Source organism: Solanum verrucosum, unplaced genomic scaffold, assembly GCF_900185275.1.
Source record: "Solanum verrucosum unplaced genomic scaffold, falcon-dt-bn FXZP01000261.1, whole genome shotgun sequence".
Classification (NCBI taxonomy): domain Eukaryota; kingdom Viridiplantae; phylum Streptophyta; class Magnoliopsida; order Solanales; family Solanaceae; genus Solanum; species Solanum verrucosum.
Genome location: NW_026019969.1, coordinates 7,775,028 through 7,793,261, shown reverse-complemented (window position 1 = coordinate 7,793,261; position 18,234 = coordinate 7,775,028). Strand labels below are relative to the sequence as shown.

At 31.2% G+C, this 18,234-nt stretch overlaps 2 protein-coding genes across 2 annotated transcripts; both read left to right on the top strand.

The window, feature by feature from the left end:
- The first annotated feature begins 1,794 nt into the window (after positions 1 to 1,794).
- On the top strand, positions 1,795 to 4,706 carry LOC125816788 (protein NRT1/ PTR FAMILY 4.5-like). Its single transcript, XM_049496411.1, has 6 exons — positions 1,795 to 1,818; positions 2,161 to 2,248; positions 2,466 to 2,683; positions 2,783 to 3,202; positions 3,353 to 3,477; positions 3,725 to 4,706. The coding sequence occupies exons 1-6, from the start codon at positions 1,795 to 1,797 to the stop codon at positions 4,704 to 4,706; spliced, it is 1,857 nt and encodes a 618-aa protein (XP_049352368.1).
- Positions 4,707 to 12,846: 8,140 nt separating this feature from the next.
- On the top strand, positions 12,847 to 17,957 carry LOC125815506 (pectin acetylesterase 12). Its single transcript, XM_049494988.1, has 12 exons — positions 12,847 to 13,330; positions 14,069 to 14,151; positions 14,732 to 14,861; positions 14,960 to 15,033; positions 16,197 to 16,283; positions 16,359 to 16,480; positions 16,588 to 16,648; positions 16,964 to 17,017; positions 17,107 to 17,184; positions 17,328 to 17,433; positions 17,514 to 17,659; positions 17,760 to 17,957. The coding sequence occupies exons 1-12, from the start codon at positions 13,132 to 13,134 to the stop codon at positions 17,865 to 17,867; spliced, it is 1,248 nt and encodes a 415-aa protein (XP_049350945.1). The 5' UTR covers positions 12,847 to 13,131; the 3' UTR covers positions 17,868 to 17,957.
- Positions 17,958 to 18,234: the final 277 nt, after the last annotated feature.

Below are 18,234 nucleotides of genomic sequence, written 5' to 3'. Positions count from 1 at the left end.
TTCATGTATGGACCATTTCGGATAGTGAGTTTTAAGGATAGTTTTGAATTTGTTTTCCTTACTTTATGTATGGAAGTCATTTTTACTTAAATTATAAGAAATAACTTCCATACACAAAGTAAGGAAAAATTCCCATATATTCATAAACGTAACTGACAAACATGATATTTCTTGAACATAGATGGTATGTTGGCTGATTTACTTCGACATTTTCCTGATATATATGTATCTTTACATTGCTCTTGATTTAAATAAACCTGCAGAGAGACTAGAATAGTGAATCCTAGATAATTACAAGAAATTAAATAGCTCAAATAATATAGTGAATCCTAGATAAAATATCATTGTCATTTGTGCCCATGAAGTGGGGTTCCATCCATTTATTTTTTTGCTTAGAGGGGATCCATCCATGTTAGCAGCAAGAAGCATCTTGCTTTGTGAACATAATTGGACCGCTCATTAACACTGTTTCTAACAAGAACCTTATGTCATACTCATTAATGGGACCTAATATTTTGGACATAATCCTCAAAAATTCAGGTGTGTTGTGATGTTGCGCTCCACTTTGAAGCGTGTAAATTGTTCATGAGGAATATTCATGTTCTAAAACTAATTAGAAACATTTTATTAGTTTTACCCAAATGTACATTTTCTTTGAATTGTTTTTACTCTTTTTAATACCGTATCTCATATTCTCTTTGTTTCAATTTGTTTGTTTGATTTTAACTTAATAAAGAGTTTAAAAAAGACTTTGTCATAAACAAAAAATATGTAAAACGTACTAAAAGTGTCCTTTAATTTGTGATCTTAAACATGACATGAATAACGCATGTGGAAAGTTAAAACTAAAAAATTAACAATAAAAAAAAGAGGTGTTTTTTTTAAAAAAAATATACAATTTTGTATATTACAAAAAATTAAACTAAGTACTACTCCCCCGTCTCATATTAGTTGATCATCTTACTAAAAATAGTTGCTTCATAGTAGTTGTCCATCTTACGAAATCAAGAAATTTAAGCATTAATCAAATTTTTCATATATTTCCCTTTGTAAATTAATTCTTTTTGAAAGTGTTCACATTTGTTTGTAAATTTTGCAAGAAATTTCTAAGGGGTGGATTGGTAAAATTATCTTCTTCTTTATGATTTCTTAATATGCGTGTAAAAAGGAAAATAATAAAATAATATGAATCGGAGAAAGTATTTAAAAACTATAAACATATAGCCTAAATTATTGACAATTTTAAATAATTTTCAAATACAAACATAAAAAGAAAAGTTAACTAATAAATTTAGAATACTATTATTATTTCACATAAACTAGAAGTCTAGAACTATAATAGTCTAATCTAGAAAAACTACCTGATTTGAAATACAAAAAAAGAAGCAAAAATCAAGGCTTGACTGAGGTTCAAACCCGGGTTCACGGGGTGAATTAGAACCCATTTGTCACTGATCCGCGCCATTCCATTGTAAATAAAGTGGATTAATTTTATTGATATACACAACTTTACAAAGAATTTATATACAAAAAATTTCGATGAAGTGGGTTCAATTGAACCAATGTGGTTCCACCCCTGCCTAATCCATAGGCCATAGGTAAAGCCTCTGCTCAACTTTCTCCAGCCACTTCTAGCATAGTAGAAGAGCTAATTTTTGGTAGCCACAACCATGCCCTAAGTCACACCCCAAAAAAAGATAAAGATACAATATTTCAACTGAGAAAACAAGAATTATTTGGCTGAAATGAGGAGTAATAAGTTAATAAAAATACTCATGGCAGTATAATTTATTAATGGCTATTGTGTCACTTGTCAAAGTGACTTGTTATCCCCAACTTAGGTGCCAGCCAGCCACATTTTCTTATTGATGAACAATGAGAAAGAGAATGAAAACGACACCAACAGGAAATCGATAAATTTTATGCCACCAACGTTACATGCAACGCTCCCCACTCTTTTGATGCTTTATATATTCTTCGCATTTTAACTCTAATTCTTCATCTATCAAAACCAAAGTCTTAAAAAAATACTTTGGCGGCCTTTATTGGCAATCCTCTCAACTCTCTGCAGTCATGGTAATTAAGTTATTGCTTAATTCCCTAAAAAAGGCACTATAAATTAATTATGCTAATTAATTTGTTTTGTGTGTTATTAATTAGGAGGAGGGTAAAATCACAGAGTATAATTCTGTGAGTTCATTGAAAGTTCAAGGAAAAGGCGGATTTAGAGCTACCTCCTTTATCTTTGGTAAGGAATTTTCCAGTTTTAGCTAGCTAGCTATATATGAACTTGTTCATTAATATGTAATCATGTCTTTGATGTTTCTAAAACAACCTCTCTATATCTCCACGAGGTTGTGATAAGATTTGTGTATATTCTACCCTTCCTAGATCCTACTGGTGAAATTTCACTGGATATATTGTTGTACTATTTGGTGTTGAATATTTGTGAAATTTATTTGTAGGTTTGTTGGGATTGGAAAACATGGGTTTTGTGGCAGTGATGGTGAGTTTTGGTTTGTACTTCAGTTTTGTGATGGGTTTTGATCTGAGTGGATCAGCGAATACTCTCACTAACTTGATGGGCTCAACATTCTTGCTATCCATTCTTGGTGGCTTCATTTCTGATACTTACATCAACAGATTCCACACTGTCCTCATTTTTGGACCCTTCGAAATTATAGTAAGTTCAATATTAGTAATTATGGCATGTAATTTGGTATGACAAAAGTTATTTTTACGAAGAAGTGATAATTTATGATGATGATGATGATTATTGTAGGCGTTTGCATTGATAACAATTCAAGCTCATTATAAGAGTTTACAGCCATTATGTTTGGAACCAAATTGTATATCAGGAAAGAAAGCTATATTCTTCTATGCATCACTTTGTTGTTTTGCATTGGGTGGTGGTGGGGTTAAAGGAGCATTGCCAGCATTGGGTGCTGACCAATTTGATCAGAAGGATCCAAAGGAAGCTAAAGCTCTTGGAAGATATTTCAATTTGCTCATGTTTAGTTCAGTGATTGGTGGAGCATTTGGGGTGACATTTGTTGTCTATGTTAGTACAGTTAAAGCTTGGTGGAAAGGTTTTCTCATAAGTTTGGTTTCTGTCACACTTGGTTTTATTTTCTTTGCCTTGGGAAAGCCTTTTTTTAGACTTCAACAACCTGCTGGCAGTCCACTTACTAGAATTTTCCAGGTTAATTAATTTATTCTCTTATTTCTTTTTTGGATTTATACTATTTGAAATAAAATAACCACCACCACTATTGTGGCGCGTATGATCTAAATCACTTTACTCTTAATCAAAGATCGAATTTCAAGCCTAATGGTATTTTGAATTTTTCAGGTTATTGTTGTGGCAATAAATAATGGAAAGCTGCAATTACCAGAAAACAGTGAGGAGCTGTATGAGATTAGTGAGAAAGAATCAGACTCATCACAGCCAAAACTTGCACATACTAAACAATTCAGGTGATGTTATTCTTGCATACGTGTATTGATTCTTATTTGTCATAAATAAAAGCACTCTTGGTTTAAACTTTAACGGAATAAAAGCAAGAGGGAAGATCAAAATTAAAAGGGAACCCACAATAGACGTTGTCATTATAAATAATTTACATAATCAAGTCATCCAAAATTTTTTTATAGATTTGTTAGACAAAGCTGCGTGCTACCTAGCTATTGGACATGTAGTAACTTTTCCTATATTGTGAATCAGGTTTTTAGACAAAGCTGCAATCCATCCTAAAACAGGTGAGCCTACACCATGGACAGTTTGCACTGTGACACAAGTTGAAGAAGTTAAAGTATTAACAAGAATGTTACCCATCATAGCTAGTACCATTATAATGAACACATGTATGGCCCAACTCCAAACATTCTCCGTAGCACAAGGCTATCGAATGAACCGTTTCATTAAGAAATTCGAGGTACCAGCACCCTCAGTGCCCGCGATCCCACTAATCATCATGTGTATTCTCATTCCAATTTATGACATGGTTTTCGTCCCCTTTGCTCGAAAAATCACCAAACACCCCTCAGGGATCACTCAACTCCAACGCGTTGGGGTTGGGCTAGTCCTCTCGATCGTGTCAATGGCTGTTGCTGCCCTAGTTGAGATCAAAAGAAAGCACCATTCATTGAAAGATCCATTGCACCCAATTCACCTAGCTTGGCTTGGATTTCAATATTCTATTTTTGGTATAGCGGACATGTTTACCTTAGTGGGCTTACTTGAATTTTTCTACAAAGAAGCACCTGTTGGAATGAGGTCCTTATCCACTTCATTTACATGGATTTCAATTTCTTTGGGCTTTTTCTTGAGTAGTGTACTTGTTGACATTATCAATTCAGTGACAAAAAAAAGAGCACCAAGCAAAAAAGGATGGTTAGTGGGCTTAGACTTGGATCAGAACAATTTGCACCTCTTCTATTGGTTCTTGGCAATTCTTAGTGGGCTTAATTTTTTGAACTACCTTTATTGGGCCTCTTGGTATAAGTATAAAACAGATGAGAATGTGGAGCCCAAGACCAAGCCCAATTTAGGTGATTCCATTAGCTTGTCCAAATCAGTGTCAGTGAGTGGAGTGCCATTGCTGAAGCCCAGTGAAAGTGTAGCAGCAATGCCTACTATTGATGAATCATCAAATGGGCCAACTGAGGAAGCTAATGAAAATTCAGCAGCAGCAAACAGAGGATAATAATGTGAAACATTTAATAGAATAAAAAAAATTAAATTGTATTTTCATGAGTCGCATGATAAAAATTAATAAAATTGGTTGCTTCTTGTCTGTGTTCAGATTAAAGAGTGTTTCATATATCTACAAATTATATTATTATGTATCCTACTAACCAATTAACTACATCCAAGCTATATAAATATTTGATGGAAGTCCAATGTAAGAAGACAACAACACATCTTAGCAGAGTTAATTGTCCATTAAATGAGTGAAACAGATGTTTGACAGTGAAGCTCTGTCATAGTAGGCCCAAGAATATTTATAGTATATATGGTCTGTAGGCATAATATCAGGCCCAAGAATATTCATCTTTGCATCTCCCGGTGAAAACAAATAGTAAGAGAAAATTTCGTAAATAGTGAGATTTTGCTATGTTTCAAAACGTAGCAACACTTTGATTTACTGTATAATGTAAATTATAATATACCAGTAATTTTTTCTTTAAGTTCCCTATAATTTAAATCTTTTTTAGTGATATACCTTATTGTTTAAATGACAATTATTTTAATAAGTACAACAAGTGAAATGGTTCTTAAGTAGTGACCAAATAGCTTTAATTAAACTATAAACTAGCAAGTCCGAAAATTCAAACATAAAGTGATTAAGGTATTGGTACATGTGATGTCTGGGACCAAAACCTCATGTGTGTTCCCCACTACATTAACACTTCATGAGGTGAATTGAGGTTTTTGTTTTCTTTTTAAAAAAATTAATTATATCTCAAATTTCACGTGATCAAACCATGACCACATTTAATGGTAACTGATAAACGTAATCATTTTCATTTGTTGGTTTCATTGATCCATTTTCATGGTTGATTAGCTAATGCAACAGCTGTTGTTTTATAATTATATATTTTTGATTTTGAAATCTCAGCTGCCTAATAATTGGAAATGAATTAAGTACTATTTTGCAGCTAGCCATTATGATCTAGTGTAGCTCATAATAACGTGACATGACTAAAATTTTATATATATGTATATGGAGTTTCATTTTAAAAAAGATTCCCATTCCTAATTTTTCTCATTTAATTAATAGTATAAATTAAAACTCTCCACTTTAAATTAAATGATGATTTAACACATTATAATCTGCAATTGTTATCACAAATCCAGAACTTGTAAGGTTAATTTTGTTAATTTCACTAATTTAAATTCTCCAAAACCACATACGAAAAATAGTAAGTAATTAATATTTGAATTTTTTTTGTGACTAGCTTGTCGATAGATTAAAAAATTTAATTATCCAAGGAGAAAAAGAAAAACGTGGGAATTGAATTGATATGTTTAGATTCAAAGTGTCACAAGTCACAAGCATCATGCATGTGTAGATTATTTTCATAAATATTAGTATTCCGCTTTATGCTGTCTGCTATTATTACAATTGTGAAAATATTGTTAACTTATTCATGAAACTCTCGTTCTTTGCCCAAAAATAAATGATGCAGCATTATATTATATTTGCCTCACTCATATCATCCTGCACAATTTATTACTGTATAAGAATGTACGTTTGATATAATATTTGTTAATTACAAAATATAATTTGACGATTTTACTACAATAACTTCAACCTAACTAGCACTGTCGTGGTAATTAAGAAGCAGATTAATTAATTAAGGGGATAGAAATTGGAATAAAAGTGTTACACAGCCCAAAAGCTAGTGGGAATTATGAAAAGGAGAGTATTTTGTACTATATGAATCATGAATTAAATAGTACTAAATAGTGGAAAAAGTCACCAAAAAGGAGTTTGTGATGAGTCCCCATAGTAGACCCCCTTATACCAAAAAGGAGTTTATGAGAAGAGAAATTTCATTTGTCGGCACGAGTACTCCAAAAATAATAACTCATCTTTAGCCTTTGTTTAAAATATGATACATGCAAATAAGGAAGTCCTAGTGAGACTCGCACCATCCGCATGAATACTTACTGAGTATCCCTGAAGGATTAATTAATTTTTTTATAGTCGGCACGAGTACTCCAAAAATAATAACTCATCTTTAGCCTTTGTTTAAAATATGATACATGCAAATAAGGAAGTCCTAGTGAGACTCGCACCATCCGCGTGAATACTAACTGAGTCAACCTAAAGGACTATTAATTTAATTTTTTTATAGTTTAAAAATATATTTGAATAATTGATTATTGATCAGATAAACATTGCCTCAAAGAAGAGGATGATATAATCATCATCAATCTAAAATTGAAGAAACCGACCCAACGGTTCTAACGTATCCACATACGTCTCGCAAGGGACGTGATTTTGAAGTCACAAAGAACAACATTAAACAAACTATGATGCTATATTGCTATATATGTTGTATTTGCAAGGAATAAATAAACTTCCCTTGTCACATCTCGTGTCCCATTCGATTTATGTTGAAACTCCTATTATGCATGATGCGTAGAGTTGCAAACTCAAATGCAACACGCAAATATAGAGTTATGTTGCGTATGAATCTCAAATTCTATACTTAGTTAATCTATTTTTCTCTAATGAAAATACAACTCGTTTTCGTTTAAAATATTGAATATCTTTCCATGATGAGCTTCTGACAATTAATGTGGAGTTTAAAGATTAGATTAAAAATTAGGCAGATGGAAGGTAGCCCACGTACGAGAGAATCATTTGTCTTAAAATGTAGATACAAAAAACACCCATATCTCAGACCTTAGATGTGTACCTATTTTAATTTCCATGTTCCACTAGTATAGCTGGCCATCTTATTGCATGGTGTTTATATTAAATAAAATAAATTCACACGGTTTATTATTGTCTTGTTCAATTTTCTTACAAATTTTCTAATTCAGGGTTTGGATCACCTACTTCTAAATCCAAATTAATCTTCTTCTTCTTTTTTTGGATTTCTGCAGTAAGTATATACATTAGCTGATAACATATATGTTTTATATATAATTAGTACTATACATTTTTTATATATATATTTAACTAGCGATTATAATAATTTTTCTAGAGCAAACAAATATATTAAAACCAACTACTTTGATCATATGTAATTAGACATCTTTAAAAGCTCCGATCCATGTTTAATTTTGTAATATTATTACATCGGAGCTAAATCAAGCGTTAGTAGACGATTAATTCAATAATTTCCTTGAATGAGACATCAAACTATTAATCCACCAACATTTTTCCTACTCATGACAAGTCGATTTATTGGTGAATAAATGGATTTGCTACTTTGCTTTACAAACCTAATTGAAACATAGTTCAAAAATATTCAGCGACTTTGAGTTTATAGAGTATGAAAGTGATATAGATATACAATTTTGCATATTTGAAATTGCGGAATATTAATGTAACATAATGACACTTTGCAAGTTTTATGATAAAGTTAATTCGTTTTGAAATAATGTGAGATTTGTTTTATACCGTAAGCGATAAGTCCGGTTTCATAGTAACTTCCAACTATTAATTCAACATTGGTTATATCGTCTTTACTTTATAAAGTATAATATTAATTATTCCACTTAAGCCTCATCATATTGTTCCCTTTTGAATTTCCTTTTTCAGAAATCTCTTTCTTATTTCCACTTTTATCTTTTCTAATACTTAATGTTTTGTATATCTCTTGGTTCTTTTTAAAGTAATTGACAATTTATTTATTTTTATTTTAGTAATTGACAAACTATAGTATCCGATTTCTGTGTGTTTTGAGATTTCCATTTGCTAAAGAGAAAAGAAAAGAAAAGAAGAATAGGTAATTAGTTTGTTACCTAAAAAGGAATAAGAAACTTAGAGTGAAATGTAGTATAATTAACTTGTTATATTTTGTCAAGGTAATATATGAACTTTGATCAATATTTTTAAATATATTTTTTCATTATATTAATATGAGAAGAATTGCAACTTATACTATTCTTTTCTATAGTTTTGAATATCCAAATTTAAAATTTAAAATATTGAATTAATATAATTTAATTTAATTTTAAAAATTAGTCAAATTAACTAACATGACAAGTAAAAGTGAACAATATCAACAAACCTATACTCTCTATCCATGTCATTTATCGTGATTTTTAAAAATAATTATCTCAAATTATTTTTCATTTTAAAAAATCAAGATAAAGTTAATTGTTTTTCCTATTCTAGCTACTTGAAGTAGTAAATGTTCTTGAAAATTACAAATACCTCAATTATTGACATAGTGAGTTTACCATTTTACCCCTATTAATTATGTTATGGATGAATTAAAAACTTAAGATTTTCAAAAAGTTTTATTTTTTTCAAAGTAATTAATTGAGGGTATAATAAGTAAAAAAAATTGTCCTTTCTTGATTTGTCAAAATGAACAAGTAATTAGGGACAACTAAAAAAGAAAATATGAACAAATAATTAAGGACAGAGGGAGTATTCAATAAAAAGCGGAGTAAATAATAATGTTAAATATTTACAATTACTCATGTTATATGAGGTTTTATTAGTTCCGTACGCATTTCTTTTAAAAAGCTATAATGCAGCACAATCGAACATAATAACCCACTGTAGATACCGAATACCGTGTGTGCCATGGAAAATCGAGACTAGATAAATTTCTATTCCTTGTTGTCTCAAGTGTTTTTTTGGGAATAAGTATACTTTTATTACTATTATTTTTTGGCTAAGGTAACAAGACAATGGTCATGATATTGACTGATACGTAAATGCATTGACTTGTGACGCATGCCATGCACTTTACCCCTTAGAAAAATAAGGTAAAAAATTTATCTCTACCAAATTCTTGTCCACTTTTTCATTTTATAATTGTCCTTAATTATTTGTCAATTTTGACAAATCAAGAAAGGATAATTTTTTTTTACCTATTATACTCTCAATTAGATGACTAATTATTTTGAAAAATGTAGAATTTTTCATCTACTTCATAATTAATAGGGGTAAAATGATAAATTCACTATGTCATTAATTATTTTCTTAATAGGTGTGTCAATTCAAAATTGGACAAATAATTAGGGACAGAGGGAGTGTGTATTATTAAATATATAAGTTTCATTAAAAATTATTTACCATAAAAATAAAAAAGGAACAATCAAAATTTATTGCTCCTTCATTTCTTATTTACGTGACACCTTTTGAATTTAGAAATTTAAGCAAATCTTTTCTAATTTTTCATAACTTTTAAATATTAATAATTATTAAAATTTATAGTATTTTTATATAATTTTTAATATATATATTTTATTTTTAAAAAAAAGTAAAATATGTATATAAAAAATTTACAATCAGATTTAAACAGTTTGATTGTGAAAATTTAAAATGTGTTACATAATTTAGGATATATAAATTTAAATTAAAAGAAAAGAAGAGGAAAATTGAAAAATTGATGAATTTGGCGCGATCAGCGGTCTGCGTAAATACGGACACCGCACATTAGACCATATAATATAATACTCATAAGAATAAATAAACACCATCATGGGACCACTTTTATTAAAATATCAATTAAATTCAACGTTCCTGATTTAATCGCCCTTCAATCCAAGAAAATAGCTGTCTTCAACTATCACAATAGGATTAGTGGATAACACGCGCTCGTTGGTTTCCATGTACTGTTGTTGGGGAGTGTTTGGCTTGAAAAAAATTTAGGTGATCTATTTTTATTTTTCACATACAAATTTAATATTAAATGTTTTAAAGTCTCTATTATTAATATATAAATAGTGTAACTGTAGTTGATTAAAACTTTTCAATTCAATTTGACGTTACATATGTCATAATTTAATTACACTAACGAGACGATTTAAACTGTTTAAATATATAATGACAAACATTCTTTTGTGAGGTATTGTTTGAATCAATCTTTTTAAAATACAAGTAGATGCATACTAAACTGTGCAAGTAGACATAAATTTATTGGATTGTATGTGCTATATATATCCAACATTATACAATTGCAAATTAATTTATTTTCATCTATTGAGATAAAATAAAAAAATGATTGATTAATTAGTTATTCATGTATTAATATTTGTTAGTAATTAACTTTATGATCGGAGATGTATTCAAGATTTCAAGAGTGTGAGTGTACTATTACGAAAAAGGTGGATGTAAAATATAATTTTGATCAATTTAACCTTTAGATTTTTATCATTAAACCCGTAATTTTTTTGAAATTATAGATCTTTTTTCTTTCCAAAGGTCTTGAGATAGGTTGAATCCATTCATTATATGCCATATTATCTAATACTACTACTTTCATATACACATTGATTTAATTATATATATAAAAAAATTGCACTACTAAAAAAATAAGATTTTTCAATGTGACTGACTTGAAAATTTTGGCTCTATCGATAATAATTTAGAGAGGTAGTACCTAATTTTAAAAAAAGGTGCACCCAATTATCATCATATATTCATATTATCTGATATTTTGCACATGGGGTCACACTTCTATATTTATTTATTTATTTATAAAAATCTAGCACTACTATATATAATCTCTAGTATTTGATTTCTCATGAGGTCTTGATTTGAACTTCTCCTAAAATAGTTTCTGGTGCAAAATGAAATTCATACGATTTATATGAGTAATACAAAGGAGATAAATATTTGATAGAATTCGATTCATTTTGTCAAAAACAAAGCAAGCGATCTACACTCAATCCTTCTTAGAAGATTGATTGGCCATAAATATGTTAGAAAAAGAAGCACGAGTTCACGAGAACTCGAAAACCCCCTTATACACGCTTCTAAATTCTGACTCTATCCAACATTTTCACCCTTTTAGGAAGTCTATTAAGTGCTTTTTGTTCTTATTTTTAATTTCTACGGATTCGATCAATCTTGTTTTATATTAAATCAACACTCTCAATTATTTTAGTTAATCAACTGACCCAAACAAGGTCTTGTTGGAAAGTGTCACCCAAATTTTTGCCGATCACAACAATATGCACATTGCAGTCATTCTAGTATTTGCCATACTTTTGTTAAGATTCTATGCGTGTGCCTCTCTCACTACTTTTGGTATCCAAATTAACTTTGCATATCTTTTTTTTTATTTTAATTTAATGGCCACTTTAGTCAAATATTTAAAGTGCATGTTGTGTTATGTTAACTTTGAAAATAATACTTGCTCCGTCTAAATTAACAGTCACTAAAACTTTTTTTTTTTTTAAAAAAACAATGATTACTTTAAATATTCAAAATTAAAATTAATAATTGTTCTACTCCATCCATTTCAAAATAAACAAATTTCTGACATATTTCAAGTCCAAAAATGTATTTAATGGAATATTTTTTTGGGATAAGGGTCTGAAAAATATCTCAACTTTGGTCGAATTTGTTGTTGTGATACTAAACTTTCATGAGAACCTATTACCTCCTAGACTATTTAATACCGTATTTTTTACCTCCTGAACTATTTAATAATGTATTTTAAAGGTATAAATGTGCCCACGTGGACACATTATTATTTATAGTTTTGCATTATTTTTTATGTCTACGTGGGCAAATATATATGTTTAAAATACGATATTAAATAGTCTAGGGAGACAATAGGTCCTCATGAAAGTTTAGTATCGCAACAACAAATTCGACCAAAATTAAAATATTTTTCAGACCCTTATCCTTGTTTTTTTTTCATAGTTATTCCTTTCTCTATTAGTGGTTTTATTGACTTTTTATTTTTAGGTTTAAGAAAATTTTGAGAAAAAGCAGAAAAGTAATATTGATAAATTATTATTTAATTAATATTTTTAAGGGATATATCACTGTCACGCCCAAAAAATATTTATTTTGAAATAGAGGGGTACTATCCTTAATGTCACTGTATTTAAGAAGAAAAACTCAGTCTACCCATCTAGTAAATTATGTATTTTTTTAATAAAGTGAACATAATCATTCTCGCTATTTCATTTTGCTTGTCATATTCGTTTGTACACTTTTTTAAAAATAAGATATATTAATTAAAAGAAAATTCTATTATTTACTTGATATTTCAAAATTCACATTTAGAATATCAATTAAATTTGAATTACACACTATAAAGTCTAATAAAAAATGACACTCTTAATATAATTTTCTTCTAGTAGTCTCACCACCACATCGATCATAAACCCCCGTTTGATTTCATTCCCTATAACATTTGCATTCTTGAATTTACCGCCTCCCCCCCACACACACATTTCTTTTAAAAAAAACACCGTTTCAGGAAAATGAAAATCTCTGTCTGAGGGACTAAATTGTTACTTATACATTTGTTCGTGTTTTCCGTGTTATTATTCCCATAAAGCTAAAAACATTACACCAATTAAAAAAAAAACAAAAACCTTCACATTTACAAAAACTCCATCAATACTTCTTGCTTTCTCTCTTCCCCAAGATTTGTGTGGCCACACCCAGAAAGAGAGAGAGAGAGAGAGCTATGGCGAAGCTATTGATGTGGTTTTTGGGTGTCTTTTTTGTGCTTACCAAATTAGTTGATTCTTATGAATTTGAAGATTTTTTTTACAATAAAACTGAAGGGGCATTCTTGGAAAGTGTGTATGGAGCTTCTGCTGCTGCTCCTCCTCCACTTATGATTGGTCTTACAATCATCCATGGTGCTGCTGCTAGAGGAGCTGGTTAGCTACATTGTTAAATCTTTTTTTTTTATTCTTGAAAAGTTGTTTGCTGTTTTTGATTTGGATATCTTTTAAGTAATTGTTTTTCTATTTTAGTGTCTTGGATTTTGATGATTTTGCAACAACCCAGTAGAGATCTTGCATTAAATTTTCTTGCTTCTAATTTATATATTACTTTATTTTATTAAATTTCTAGAGTTGGAAGTGGAGAGTGTTTACCATCTGACTAACCCCTTTGTCAATTTATATTATATATTGGTAGTATTAAGCTTCTGCAATTTTCTATAAGGGGCGGCGATTTGATATCTTTGTGACCTGTTCTTTAATTTTTGCCTCTTCATTATTTTGGTTTTGTTATTTTATTTTTTTTTACTTATTCTGTCACAAAATGTGAAAGGAGTGTAAACTTGTAGGAGAGTTATTTTTAGTGTTGTTATTGAACATCTAAATAAAAAAACTATTTAATCTAGTCCACTCATAATTGACTCTTGTCAACAAATTGTAACAAGTTGCTCACAGAATTAACCAAAATTGATAACAACTTGTAGTATGTTTTATTTGTGATCTGTGTGAGAATGATAAGGCCAAGTGGTTGATGAAGAGATTTGCTTAATTTTCTCTCTCTGGCTAATTAGCTTAGATCAGCTGTAATTATTAGTGGGCCTTCATAAGGTTTTGCAATTAAAAAAATATTTCATTAAGCTGTTTTTGACTTTCTTGTTTCAACCTTTTCTACAGTGTGTCTGGATGGAACATTACCAGGTTACCACATCCATCGCGGTTATGGGTCTGGGGCAAACAGTTGGCTTATTCAATTGGAGGTATGCTAATAATTGTTTCTTAATTACTTCCATCGTCCCAATTTATGTGATGTAGTTTGATTTTGCATGAAATTTAAGAAAGAAAGTAGATACTGACGAAAAATGAAAGCAAGTCATACAAATTGGGATAGACGGAGTAACTTATAGTATAATCTAAACGCTCATCTTTTAATGTTATTTTAATTGTCTCAGCAGTCAACCTTTTGAATTACATGTCTATATGTTGTCTTTATTAAGTAACCATTTTTACTTGGTTCTGTTTCAGTTTCAGTTTCTTGTAGTGTTTGACTGTTTGTTATTTTCCTTTCCTAGTATGTTTACTTGTTCTTGCCAGTAGAAGAGTGCTTCTGTTGTTTAACTATATGTTGGAGAGAAGTTGTATTTGATGTTTATGTTAGGTACTTATGGCCTGCTTTTTAACATGATTACAGAATTTTGACTTTTTTCATTCTCTCTGGTATGCATGCTTTTCAAATGTATTGGGAACGGAATTATCGGCGTGAAGCTTTTGAAGAAAACTTTGCATCTTGCTATTGTTATAATTGCTTCAGATTATAAACTCAGTGTCTTCTTGTGGCAGGGTGGAGGATGGTGCAACAGTGTTAGAAGTTGTGTTTATCGCAAAAAAACAAGACGAGGATCATCAAATTACATGGAAAAACAGATTCCTTTTGTTGGAATTTTGAGTAACAGGGCTGAAGAAAATCCAGGTCCTTTTAGTTGATGATATGACACCATCTCTTCTATGAGTTCAAGCATATTGCGGAGATTTCCTTACATTTTTTTTCTTGTTTTTCTCTGTTTGCAGATTTTTATAACTGGAATAGAGTAAAAGTTCGCTACTGTGATGGTGCCTCATTTACCGGGGATAGCGAAGATAAGGTTTGTCAGATCATTTGCCCATTTCTCCTTTCAGTTTTCACTTATCATGCAAATGTGCTGTTGGTCCGAAAAAGTAAATGAGTGGAAAATATAATAAAAGCTGCAATATGTTACTTTCTCAATTTGCAACCATCATGATGGCTCCACACTGTTGTGCTTGTGCACTTTTTGATATTGGCCTACTTTATCTTTTTGCTTCTTCACATTCTTGATGTTCTTGCAATTTTATTCCTTCCCTTTTTGATTTGGAGAGTTAGTGGAGGAAAATGACGTAAAAGTAATACTCTTCCTTTCCTGAGGTTAGGAAAAGAAGATAGTAGTCTTTTGGCTTGCTCCCTTTTTTCTTTATAGCTCAATGTTGGAACTGAAATGAATGTCCTTTAACTTTTTGATATTCCTTGGTAGCTTTTCCCATGCTACATGGTTCCGCTGTGACAGTGAAAGAGTAGAAGCCTTTTGTCAAGGTGGTTCCATTGTAATGTTTCAGATTACAGTGTTCAACTTTCTGGACCATTTACAAGTTCTGGTTGAAGCATGAAAATAATCTTAAACTAGAGTTCCTGTGCAATTTTGTTAACATCCTCGTTGTAGCTCCTGCTATATCATCTGATTAATCTATGCTTAGAAAAATTTAAGAGACTAAAGAAATATATGTCTGCTCGATCCTGGTCATCTGCAGTGTGGTGGCCCTTAATGATGAAATCTCACAATTTGCTTATTTTTGCTTTACCTTATAACCTGATGATTCCAATACAGTTCACCTAAGTAGGCTTACCACCAGAAGTTGTTGCCTCCGTACATTCACTACAACAAAAATAGCTTTTAGCGGCATAAATATGCACATTAACAAAGAGTGCTAAAGTCTTTACAGACATTAGTTAATTGACATTATAGGCTTTAGGGACATTTATAAATAGTGCTAATTGCCACTAAAAGAACATATTTAGCAACAATAAAGCTATTTTCGTTAATTAGTTGCCGCTAAAAATCATTTTTTGTGTAGTAATTACAAATTTAAAACTGAGAAAGAATGAGAGGCATTTTCATGTGGAGTTATTAGGAGATTTGACTGCATGTAATGCATTATATGGTTTCAAGGAAGAGATTGTTGGCCATCTGTTTGTCCACAATAGTTGTGTTTGACTTGATGCATTTCTCCCCAGGCTGCAGGGTTGCAGTATAGAGGCAAGCGCATATATCAAGCTGCAATGGAGGAATTAATGTCAAAAGGAATGCGATACGCCAAGCAGGTAGAATCACAATGTGCACCTCTCATCTCATTTGCTTTCGTCGTTCTTGTTGTGATTTCAGACTCTGTTTTTTAGGCTCTTCTCTCTGGATGTTCTGCTGGTGGTCTAGCTTCAATAATGCATTGTGATGATTTCAGCAATTCGCTCCCACATACTAAAGTGAAGTGCCTGAGTGATGCTGGATTATTTATGGACGCGTAATTTCCTATTCTATAAATCCTTCAAGTACTTTTTGAACTAAAAATTCTGTCTGCACTTACTCTTTTGCTAATTAGTGAATTGATATAATGACCTTTTTTCACAGAAATGATGTATCTGGAGGACACGCCATCAGAGATTTCTTTGGGGGTGTGGTTAAGACGCAGGTAATGAGCCAACGTCATGCTCTATATTTGTCAATTTCTGCAAGTTACCAACTTGGCTGGTTTTAATTATGGAATGCTGTAAACATCTGAAGCATTTGTTTGTTAGAGAAGATGGATAAAATGTAGTCAAATGTGTTGCTGTACTATGCAAACATTGGATGAAAATGTCATTCCTGAAAAGGAATTTTAGCAAGATAGCTACTAATTGTTCTACGACAATAATGTATCTTTTATACCTACATGGATCATTAAATGAAAGATATCTGTTAGAAGAAAACTCTTATGCTCCGCTGACATATGCATTTTTTGGAACAGAGTCTTCAGAATACGCTACCAAGAACTTGCACCAACCACCTTGATGCAACCTCGGTAAGTCCCTTCCTAGTAATTTTCTCTTAACATCTGGAAAGCTTCTTCTTTTTTTACTGAATAAAAGTTGTGTCTTTTTCCCTTTCCAGTGTTTCTTTCCTCAGAATTTGATCGGCAACATCAGGACTCCTCTTTTTCTACTGAATACTGCCTATGATTCCTGGCAGGTAAGTTATTAACTCTAATATATTTTTGCTGCTCTTCTATATGAAAACGATTTGCAAGGTTTTTTAGTTCCTGTTTGATACACTACAGTTGTTGTCGGACTGTCCTTATAGTGATGGAAATTCTTTCTTTTGCACTTGTACAGCTTCAAGAAAGCTTAGCTCCTCATACAGCTGATCCTCATGGCTTATGGCATGACTGTACACTCAACAATGAAAGATGTTCTCCTTCTCAAATTCAATTTTTGCAAGGTATGCCTTACTCAATCTGTTGACGATTTTTCAAATATTTGAGATCATGAACTCACTGTTGCTAACTACACATCGAACAGGTTTTAGGATTCATATGCTTAATACAGTTAAAAGATTCGCTGCTTCAAGACAAAATGGTTTGTTTATAAATTCATGCTTTGCCCACTGCCAATCTGAGAGGCAAGATACATGGTTCTCCGATAATTCCCCCACGATTAATAACAAGGTATGCCTCCGTGCTTCCTTTCTCTTCGTTATGTTAAAGATTTATATATGCACATCTGTATAAGCATATCATAACAACTTGAACTTGGAACGATATGCAGCCAATTGCACTTGCAGTTGGAGATTGGTACTTTGATCGTAGTGGTGTGAAGGCGATTGACTGTGCATATCCATGTGACAGAACATGTCACAACCTGGTCTTTAAGTGAGCCATACAATCAAATTCTTTTCCTGCACCAAACTTAGCAGAAATATGTTATCATCTTGATAGTCATATACCCTTCCCAATTAGCTTAAGAGGTTTTCCAGTGTAACAAAGTTCACTGTAGACAATAAAGTAAAGTGATTTATCTCCCATTGCGTTTAGTTCAGTAAAAATCCACATGTGTCCCTTGTTAGTGTATAAGAGCTTTTCATTTCTCATATTATGTATGTATCTCAAATTTATTGGATTGTGAAAGCAAATCAACTCAATGAAGAGCTAGTAGTGTTCATACTTGGTCAACAATATTGTGGTTTGTTTCATTTTCAGTACAACCACCTACTTGTATGTTAACAATACGTTATTTAGTTATT